This window comes from Agrilus planipennis, unplaced genomic scaffold (assembly GCF_000699045.2).
Source record: "Agrilus planipennis isolate EAB-ADULT unplaced genomic scaffold, Apla_2.0 scaffold189, whole genome shotgun sequence".
Classification (NCBI taxonomy): Eukaryota; Metazoa; Arthropoda; class Insecta; order Coleoptera; family Buprestidae; genus Agrilus; species Agrilus planipennis.
The window spans coordinates 371254-382109 of NW_020439010.1; the positions used below are offsets into that span (position 1 = coordinate 371254).

The 10856-nt window shown below is 35.1% G+C and overlaps 1 protein-coding gene across 1 annotated transcript in view; it reads left to right on the forward strand.

Annotated features, from left to right (window-relative positions):
• Nucleotides 1-10856, forward strand: part of LOC108738019 (G1/S-specific cyclin-D2-like) — a 98827-nt gene that overhangs the window by 32927 nt on the left and 55044 nt on the right. Inside the window, exon 3 of the mRNA XM_018471228.2 lies at nt 9474-9630. Within this exon, the coding sequence (XP_018326730.1) occupies nt 9474-9630 (157 nt within the window). The remainder of the gene's footprint in view (nt 1-9473; nt 9631-10856) is intronic.

The window sequence follows — 10856 nt, forward strand, 5'->3', positions numbered from 1 at the left end:
AAAGAAACCAAAAAATGTAAAAATATATAGGGTGTTCCATTTAAAATAAAATTGGGTAGCGTCCAGAAAAAATGAAGCACTTATAAAAATATTTTTTTTTATTAAAAGTATAATAACAGAATTATGGAAGAAACCGCCATTGGTGAAACACCCTGTATAAAGGAATTTTGGTAAAAGCTCCTTGCCGTCATAATGTGCAACAAGCTTCGTTCTAAAAAGAACTTTAATTTTTAAAAACCTAAAATGGCCTCTTACAAATAAAATGTAGTACTTATATTATGCTTAAATGTAAAAATAAACACGTGTTCTACATTTATTCACACAAAAGTACATTTTTGTCAAGTGAAATGATAATTTTAAACAAACTGTTTCTTCACCTTGTGCCAGCAAGGTTTCAACAGCAGGAGGAACAATTTAAATAATTTAAAAGGCTAACTTGCTCATTGTTTACCTTAAGTCATCGCGTCGACTCTTTAATTTTTTAAAGGAAACAAAATTGATGAATGAACGTGGGAACGAATGAAAATCTTGTAAAACTAAATGTAATTGTTAACAAAAAAAGAGTAATTGAATGTTTTCTGTAACCACTCATTTTTGTTAAAATGTACTAGTAGTTCAATCATCCAGAACAATAGGCTTCAAGTTCAGCGTAAATTAGTTGCGGTAATAGTTTTAGTTAAGTGATTTGTTACAAATTACTGACGGCGGTTTCTTCTAAACTAATATAAAAATAGCGGTAGGAGAATTTTTTCTTTAAGCATGTGGTTTCTAAAGTTTCCTCAGAATTGTGTTCCTATAGCTATGTATACATACACACTAGACGTATTTGGTCAGACCAAATCTTAAAAAACAACGAGTCGATTTTGTAATTTTAGTTGTGTACATTAATTTACCATAAACAGCATAAACAATGCAAACAAAAACTTACCACGTACTTTTGCTGCTCTAACAGACCAAATTGGAAAAACTTTCTGAATTTAATTTTTAAAATTCTGTTGACTTATTTCTATTCCACAAAATAAAACTTCACTGTAAAAGAAGAAATTGCTAGATCCTCTCTTAAGCTTCATTACTGAGATTATACGGATTCGGTCTAATATTTAACTAATTCTTAAACGTTATACTTCTTTTGATCCATTAAGGGGAAATTTTGTGGCAATAACTAATGGCATTGTACAGGAACAATTTTTTGTTTAGAAAAAAAGGCCATTGCAATAAATATTTTTATTTTTGGCAAAAAATTCTTGCTAATATTAGTCGGAAAACCAAAAAATTGGCTAGATACAATCAATATATATGTAGGAACGGTTGAGTGAATTAATTTGATATAAATAATAGATATAGAGAATGTACTGGGTGACTGCTCTCTAAAAAAAAGATAAAGCGACAATGAACGCATTGTTGAAATCGTACAGATAGACAAAGAACTAAGTGACTGCTTTCCAAACGACAGTGCAGCCAATGGGTGTCTCTTTTCGGCAAGCTTATAAATCCGCAGAAAGAGACACCTATTGGCTGCACATTCGCTTTGTCTCTTTCACACTTTGACCTTTTTTTTTACTTCATAATTTAGTACAGAAAAGTCCATATTCTATCTTTGTCTTTGTGCCTACAAGTAAATATAATGTCTAAATAGACGTGTAACATACACACACACATGCATTCGCACACACGCACGCATACATACAATACAGACACACACACACACACACACAGGGTTCCGAAAAAGGAACCTTTTTAGAATTACATTCAGATCCACTCTCAGAAATTCGCGAAGGTTTCAAGTTAAAATTGGAGCTGTGAAAAAATCAAACTTCTAATAATTGTTAAGTCAACGTTATCAAAAGATTTTGTTTGTACCGCATATTTTGACACTCACAAGGGAATCAAAGCATATATAGGGTATTTCCCGTTGATCTAAAATCATTAAAGAAGTAATATCTTATAGTACAAGTGAAAGAAAACCTTTAATTTATAGTTACTCATAAAAAAAAACAATTATTTAATCGTAGTATTGTAATTATACGTTTTGGGGGAAACAAAACATAATAAAAAAAGCAGAAAAAAATTTCGAGACTCTACCAGTGACAGACAAATTATTTACATATCTACATGTGTGTACGGAACCCCCGGTATTTTAAGTATTTCTACATATCCTTCTACATTAGAATTACGTGAAGAATTGTCTGTCGCAATAACGTTAGAGAAATTTAAAGACACCGTAAATTGTATATGTATTTAATGCTTTGTGCAAGCTACGTTAGTAGATAATAAGTGTATTAAAATGTTACAAAATGGAGTTATAATTATTTAAGAATTGGTCTGTTAAGCGAAGGTCAATTACTTTGCTGATGTCATGTTGACTGTAAAGGTTATAAGTTACGAGACTTGAAGTGCTTGCTAACGACGCATCTCCAGTTCCCACAGAGCGAAAACGATCATTCACCTTATTAACGTAACTATTTACTATTGTACAGGCACCCTTGCATCTTTTCCCCATTTTGCAAGTCATCCCTTTTGCTGGATAAGGAAGGGTCTTGATAAAACTCGTACTGGTGCACACTGCATCTTATACAGTAGTGAAATTATCAGTGTTTCCAGTATTTTGTTTTATTATCCTTTACTTTATTTGGAATTTTGAAACTAATCCAGCTCGCAGAAATGAAAATCTTTCTATAATAGGTATTTTGGTGTTTTGTTCATTCTACACTTTGGCTTTCGGTTTCCTAATGAAACAAACTAAATCAATATATGTAAATATAATGAATCCCGCAGCCTCATGAGAGATATGGTATGATTACCCTGAAAAAGGTTTCGGTTTTCAGTTGTAAGGGTTGCTTTTAACGATATGACGATTAAGAGACAATCGCCCCAAAGAACTGCATGTAGAGAGTAAGTAAAGTAGTTAATTGAGTTCCGACGTCTAGTTAGAACGTTACAGAATGTCAGAGATTTTCCTGAATCCCTTACAGGTTCAGAGTTCGAGAATATCTTAGAACTTTCTAAAAGATTCAAGAACGGTCCCAACTGATAACTAATTTTTCCTTAGTAAAGCGATGGTAATGCGGCTTGTATTTAATAAAAGTAAGTGTAGTTTGTCCATACGTGCCGCTAAAGCTCCTCAACTGAATCTCTCAGTTTCATGATGGTGATGTGGTATGATACCTTTCCATCCCTAACCCAAGAAGAAGGTTTCAGTTTGTAGCTGCAGTGGTGGGTTTTAAATATATATGGGGGGTTTCTAACTGGGTTTCGATGTCTGGTCAAAACGTCACAGAATGTTGGAGATTTTTCCTGAAAGCCCTGCATCTACAGGATTCGAGAATGTTCTAGAATTTTCTAGATTCTAGAACGTTCCCGAATTATAACTAATTATTTCTGAGCTAAGCTAGCGCAGGCTAGGTTTTTAATTGTAAAAGAGTGTAACTAAAACAATTTGATCAAAATCTAATTTGTAGTTTTTACGTCTACATCCATGTCGGATTTGCACACTGCTCAATCTCACTTAATTCTTCATATCTCTACTTTCTTAACATTTATATTTTATTTTTCACACTTCCAGTCGTCAGCGCTCCATTCAACCTTCTCTTCATGAACATATTCAACAGGTTTCCCATCATTTCTTGAAACAAGTGCCTCGTAGGGTTCAATTAACTCCATTGTGTTTGTGTTATCCTCAAAGTCCATCGAGTATTTGAGTCGTCATAATCTACCATCTTTTCCTACCCTGTCACGTTACAACATCTCAGATAAAACTCTTCTCTCTCAAAAAAGTCAAACACTTTTCTATAAAAAATACCTCTATATCCAAGTCAAACCCCTTTTTATTCAAAAACTTTCTACCCCGAAAACACCTCCTTCTCGATTAAACTCCAAGGTATCTATAATTCAATTACTGTTGGATCCTGAGTCCGTCCATCCTGAGATTTAGGTATTAGGTAAAACTTTTGCATCAAGGCATTTTAAATCTCAACTTTTCCTTTCTAAAATAGCCGAATTATGAAAAAATTAAATGAAAAAATCAATGGAAAGGTGTTTAAACATTTTATGTTAGTTTGTGTTGGCTTAGGTAAAGTAGGTTAGATTATTATGTGTAAAAGCTCCCTCCCTCTTCCTAGGGGTTTTTTACCCCATCTCATAGGTGAGGTTCCAAATATACTATTTTTTCCGACCAGTGATTGTCAAGCTCACAGAAATTACTCTGCGAGTTACTTATGATCATACGGTTACTGCCCGTAAAGACAACACGTACGAAAGTGAATTTTATTGTTTTGTTTACAGCAATGAAAGTAATGTTTGGAGCACGGCATTGTACGAATGCGAAACATGAACAGTGGGCGCGGCGGAAAAGAAAAGGTTAGAAGCGTTCGAAATGTGGTGTTATAGGCGGATGATGAGGATATCGTGGGTAGAAAAGGTTAGAAATGAAGAGGTATTGCAAAGTATAGGAGAACAGAGGACTCTATGGAAGTCAATAAAAAATAGGCGAGATAGGTTGGTAGGACACCTTAGGCATGAAGGTCTAGTCAGAGACATATTAGAGGCAGAAACAGGATTTAGGAGGGGTAGAGGTAGACCTAGATTAGATTACTGTTCGCAAACAGTTAAGGATGTGGGCTGTTCTAGTTTTAGGGAAATGCGAAGATTAGCTCAGGATAGGAAAGAGTGGAGGTACGTGTCCAATCAGTCTTAGGACTGACGACCTTATGATGATGACGAAGTACACCTTCAAGAATTCATATTCATTACGATTTGTTCTATTATTTACAAAAATTGTATTATTAAAGGAGATAGATGTACAACATACTATTCTGCTTATATCTCCTTAAGTAACCACTGTCATTAGATTAATTTTCCATTGTAGTTTATGAGATGTAGCCAGTTTCTATTTCCTCCTTATTAGACATATACGTACGAATCTGTTTCGGCCTTTTAAACTTTTAAAAGGATTCCTGTCGAGATAATGTCACTGTACGTTTCAAGACATCATCATCTTGTACCGTGACAATTAACATTTCGTCAAGTTCCCGTGAAATTCGGCGAACTTGCAAGTCCGTGGACCGAAACAGAATGACGACCACAACTTGTAAAACACATGAAGGAATAATGATGTTATGTAATGGATCATCGCAAAGCAACCGACGATCCGTGTACCTACATAGGCAGAAAATACTCAACAGGTTTCACTCACTTTGTTATTACAATGACCATCTATCTATGCATATTAGTGCCTGCTATTACTACTCTATTGTCCTTGTCTACGAAAGGTTTCTGAACTGTTGCTGTAATTTTTACCTATGTAGTACACGTTGACATCTACATAATAAAACGGAAATGTCGGAGTAGAATTTGTAAGTTTTTATAATGGTCAATTATCTCTCATGTCTAATTCCTTAAAAAATCGGACATTCCTTGTTCGATTACATCAATCTAATGCAAATTTGTACTTCGAGATGGACCATCTGATATCATTGCAGAAATTAATGGAAGGAGTTTCTCTTTTTCCACCAGAGTACGTCAAAGTTGGTCAATACTGATTTGGCTGTTATGGTATCTTCTTGACTGAATTTGATGATTGAGGATTCGATTTTAACAAGCCTAATAAGAATCATCATCATAAGGTCGTCAGGTTGGACACGCACCTCCACTCTTTCCTATCCTGAGCTAAAGTTCGCATTTCCCTTAAACTAGAGGAACCCACATCCTTAATTATTTGCGAACAATAATCTAACCCAGGTCTGATATGTCTCTGACTAGACCTTCATGCCTGAGAAGATGTCCTACTAACCTATCTCGCCTATTTCTCATTGACTTCCATAGAATCCTCTGTTCTCCTATTCTTTCTAATACCTCTTCATTTCTAACCTTCTCTATCCACAGTATCCTCATCATTCGCCTGTAATATCACATTTCGAATGCTTCTAACCTTTTTTTTTCCGCCACGTCCACTTTCTATGTTTCGCATCCGTACAGCGCCGCGTTCCAAACATACACCTTTAACAATCATTTTCGAATTTCTAAATTAACCCTTCGCGAGCATAGAAATGACTTCTTTTTATTGAAGGCGACTCGACCCTGGGCTATCCTCTGCTTTATATCTTTACTACTTCTTCCGTCCTGACTTATCTGACTTCCTAGATATCTAAAATCAGCCACTTCTTCTAATTTTTCGTCTTCTATCTTTATATTTGCTTTTTCCTTATTTTTTTTCCCTTGCATACCAATATTTTTGTTTTACTTTTGTTATTTTCATACAGTACTGTTTTGACAATACCGCTTCTATTTTATTTAAAGGTATCTCTAACTCCTTGCTAGATGCTAATACTGCTATATCATCTGTAAATCTAAGCATACCAATCATTTGCCCATTTTTATCTATCCTTATAATTGCTCTGCCCGTCCTTCTGGACATCAAAGGCTTCTAATTCTAAATTAATTGAGATATTAATTTTAAATTCACAAATGTGTACCCGACCTAATGCATAGAAAGCGGTTGTTGCTAGAAAAATTTGAATAAGGTGAAATATTACCAAATATACAAAAGCTTGTTTAAAGTTTTACAACGGGTGCTACGTTGTTTAGGATTTGTTTGGCAGCATTTAATAGTAAAGATGTGAACCAACAACTTCTCATCCGGTATTCTACAAAATCACTACTCGGTATATTTCTAATCAATAGTGAACGCTCTCGATGAATTTGTAGACATGGAAAAATTGGTGATCAGTTTTTAGGTCAACCAATATCAATGCAGAGCTAGATTCTATTCTTACCGAAGGAGAGAACAATCCTAAGCCCCCATATCTAGCACTATTTAGATAAAGCCGGCCGTGAAAGCCTCACCCTTTTGATGAAACTGGCTCATAGGTATCTAGAGTTTAATCGGAATTTTTAATTAAAAATCACCAATATTTTGCCGTGTTCGACGCGTTTAGATGTCAATATGTGGTCATAGGGTCGTCACAGATAAGGTGCGATCGTGGTTATGGCTAAACTATGCAACTATTCTGTTACAGTATCGAGGAACACCATGACTAAAACATAAGTTGATATGGTAGTTAAACCATACAAAACAAAAACCATATTGTATGTGATCCATGACGTTACTACAGGGAAAAAATTAGCCAATGCAAGAGTTATTTATCGTGATGAATATTCATGTTAAATTGAAGCGTATCGCTTATCTTTTATACTAATCGGTTGGCAACTTATTAATAGAGGTAACTGCAAGGTTGATGCTACGTTTGCCATAACATGGCATTTATGTTTGCTGTTGTTGTGTTAAGCCGTTTTTGTTTAGGGTTGTTCGGAAAGTCATTTCGTTTTTTTTGTGGAAATGAAAGACAGTTTTCGTATAATAAACAAATACTTTATTAAATTATATATTGATCGTTCTGGTCCAACACCTTTTGCCATCTTTCTGGTAGTAGCATAATTCCACGCTCATAAAATTTTTGGTCTTTGCTGGCAAAAAACTGATCGAGGAGGTTTTTGACCTCCTCATTTGAGGTGAAGGTTTTACCGTCTAAAAAATTTTGGAGTGACCGGAACAAATAATAATCCGATGGTGCCAGGTCTGGAGAATATGGTGGGTGTAGCATTGTATCCCATTCAAGCTGTAAAAGCTTTTGGCGAGTGACCAAACTTGTGTGAGGTCTCGCGTTGTCTTGGTGAAACACTACACCTTTCCTGTTGATTAGTTCTGACCTTTTCTGTTGAAGTGCATCATTCAGTTTGTCCAGCTGATGACAGTAGACTTCCGAATTAATCGTTGTGTAATCCGGTAAAAGCTAAAAAAAAACGATTCCTTTAAAATCCCACCAAACAGACAGCATCACCTTTTTTTGGTGAATATCGGCTTTGGAAATGGTTTGAGCCGGTTCATCTTTTTTGCTCCATGACCTCTTGCGTTTGACGTTGTTGTATACAACCCATTTTTCGTCCCCAGTGATGATGCGCTTCAAAAACGGATCATTTTCGTGACGTTTGAGAAGCGAATCGCAGACGTCAATGCGGCGACACAGATTTCTCTCTGTGAGAACATGGGGAACCCATACATCGAGCTTCGAGGATAATCCCAGGCCTTTCAAGTGGTCATAAACTGTTGAATTTGATAAATTTAACCTCAATCCGATCTCACGTGTTGTTATTCGCCGGTTCACATCAACTAATGCCTTTATCGCGTCTTTATCAGCTTCAACCGGCCTTCCCGAACGTGGTGCATCTTCGACATCAAAATTGCCGGATCGAAATTTAGCGAACCAGTTCTGGCACTGGCGTACTGTCAACACACCTTCTCCATACACATCAGTCAATTTCTTTCTGGCTTGAACAGCATTTTTACCCTTTCTGTAGTAAAACAGTAAGATATGTCGAAAATGCTGCTTATCGCTCTCCATATTTAAAAGGGCACCAACCAAAAACTACTGCGTAGAATTAATTGGAATTTTTCACACACAAGCCTTGCTATATGAGCTCTCAAAGCATATAAAAATTATACGGCTTAAATGTGAAGTTGGGTGCAAAAGAATACAATTAAATCGTCTGTCGGGAAAAAACGAAATGACTTTCCGAACAACCCTATATTTTAAACTATCCCAATAAGTATCAGTCAACAAACGTTGTATACTTAACTTCCATAAGAATGCTAAAGTAATCCAACGAAGTTATAGATGTTCAGAGATCGTTCTTGTTGATGCAGGTCATAAAGTTCCTGTATACAATTTTTAGAATATTTTGCAAATTTACAAGGCGGCGTTGTGTTTATTTGATAGTAGACCCTTTGAGGATAGCTAGATGCATCAGTTAAATAGTTAAATTAGTTTATAGAGGTAACGGTGCAGGAAGGATCCTTTACGATTCCCAATACAGTTTCATTATTATTATGGAGTGTTTGTTTTATGGGATTAACAGTTAGAAAGTGCCGCTTGTTTATTATTTAATATAGCCGATTTTCAGGGGTTGTAAACATCTATCTCTTCAAAATTTTTGAGTTTGAAAGCCCCGCCTTATAAGTATGCACCGAAATGTTTTAAAGTGATATTCACCACACCTAGCGTTTTCCTCGTAGTTTTAAGTTTTAGATATAAGAAATGACCAGGGACTTAAAAAGCACTTGCACTTGTCCAGTTAATCATAATTACTCGTTCGTTTGTTGATACTCTTATACTGTAAATAATTGTTTGTGAATATATATATCTAATAAGTCTACTTCGCTGCAATTTAACACGTTTGCTGATATTCCCCTTCCATAGTAAGTTCAAGAATATCTGCCTGTGACAAATTAACAATAGGTATAAATGTTAATTATCTGTTATCCGCATGATTTGTGTGTATTTCTAGAGAATTTTCCACTAACACCAACTTGGTATTATATGATTATTAATGATCATCATTACTGTTTCTATCAAATACAAAGTACCTACACTTGTTAGTTATTTCTAAAGTGCATTCGATAAATAGAAATTTTGTTTCAGAGTTGGGAAGTGTTAGTTTTATCAAAGTTGCAATGGAACATCGCGGCTGTTACCGGTTACGATTACATCGATCAAGTTATTGAACGATTCCATTGGGGCAACGAAAGTATACTCTTAAGAAGACATGCCCATACATTAGTTTCCATTTGCTACACCGGTAAGTCTTCTATTATCTTTTCTTTTATCGTTTTCGCTTTATTTTACCACTAGAAAAATTGAAAATACTCTTCATACATTCTGATTTTTTCCAATAATATGGAAGGTTGAAAAGGTTTGTTATTAATGCGACGTTTTGCAACCTTTATTGTTGCTTCTTCAGGCGATCTACAATAAGTAAATGAATTTAAATAAATCATTAGATGTCAATGTAACAAGCACATTGTATAAGTTGTATATACTATAACACCATTTTATTAATTTTGTTAATGCTAATTTTATTATGTTATTTAAAATGTTGATTGATTGAATTATGAGTGCTGTCAGCACAGGGCGAAGTAGTATTACGTAAATGAACGTTAGTATCAGCAATTTCTTATGTTGAAGTGTATGATGTGCTGCATACCTATTTACAAACAATTTCTTTAAATTTAATTTTTCAAACAATTTTTGACACAAAGAAAGTAATTAACAAATTATTCACAAAAGTGAATTTCGACCACTCGAAGCAATGATTCGAGCTCATACTGACTTGTTATGCTAAAATAATTTATAATTTTCAATTTATTTAATCATAGTTTTCCCATAAGTACAGGGACTTTGTAGCTATGGGGGATCTTGTAGATTAATCTGACTGCATTGTCCTTCCTACCTTTTCCTTATATACTTTAATCCAATCTGTACAATTTTTTTTTCGTGGAAAAGGGGAATCATTAAAATACGCCCAGCCGTTCTTACAACTTGGTAGTGTCGGATTTCTGACGGTGTCCTCGAACCTACCGACTAAAACCCCTCCACCTTAAGCCATTCTAGGACGATCTAATAAGGTCCTCTTTAGTAGATCTGTACCAGTGTAGCAACCCGAAATATATTTTGTAACAAAATTTTTATACAGAGAAACATAAAAAGAAAATTATTCGCCATCCAGTGGGTATTTGCTACTACTGAAGTATTTCATGTTCATATTCAAGACCCATACAGTGTTGACATTTCGCTGTTGAATTTTACGGAATACACATATAATATACCGTAGGTTCTAATTCCTTTTTGGGTCAATATGTTAAATATCATCATCGTCGTCAGTCCTAAGCCTGGTTGAACACGTACCTTCACTCTTTCCTATCCTGAGCTAAACTTCGCATTTCCCTAAAACTAGAACAGCCCACATCCTTAACTATTTGCGAACAGTAATCTAATGTAGGTCTACCTCTACCCCTCCTAACTCCT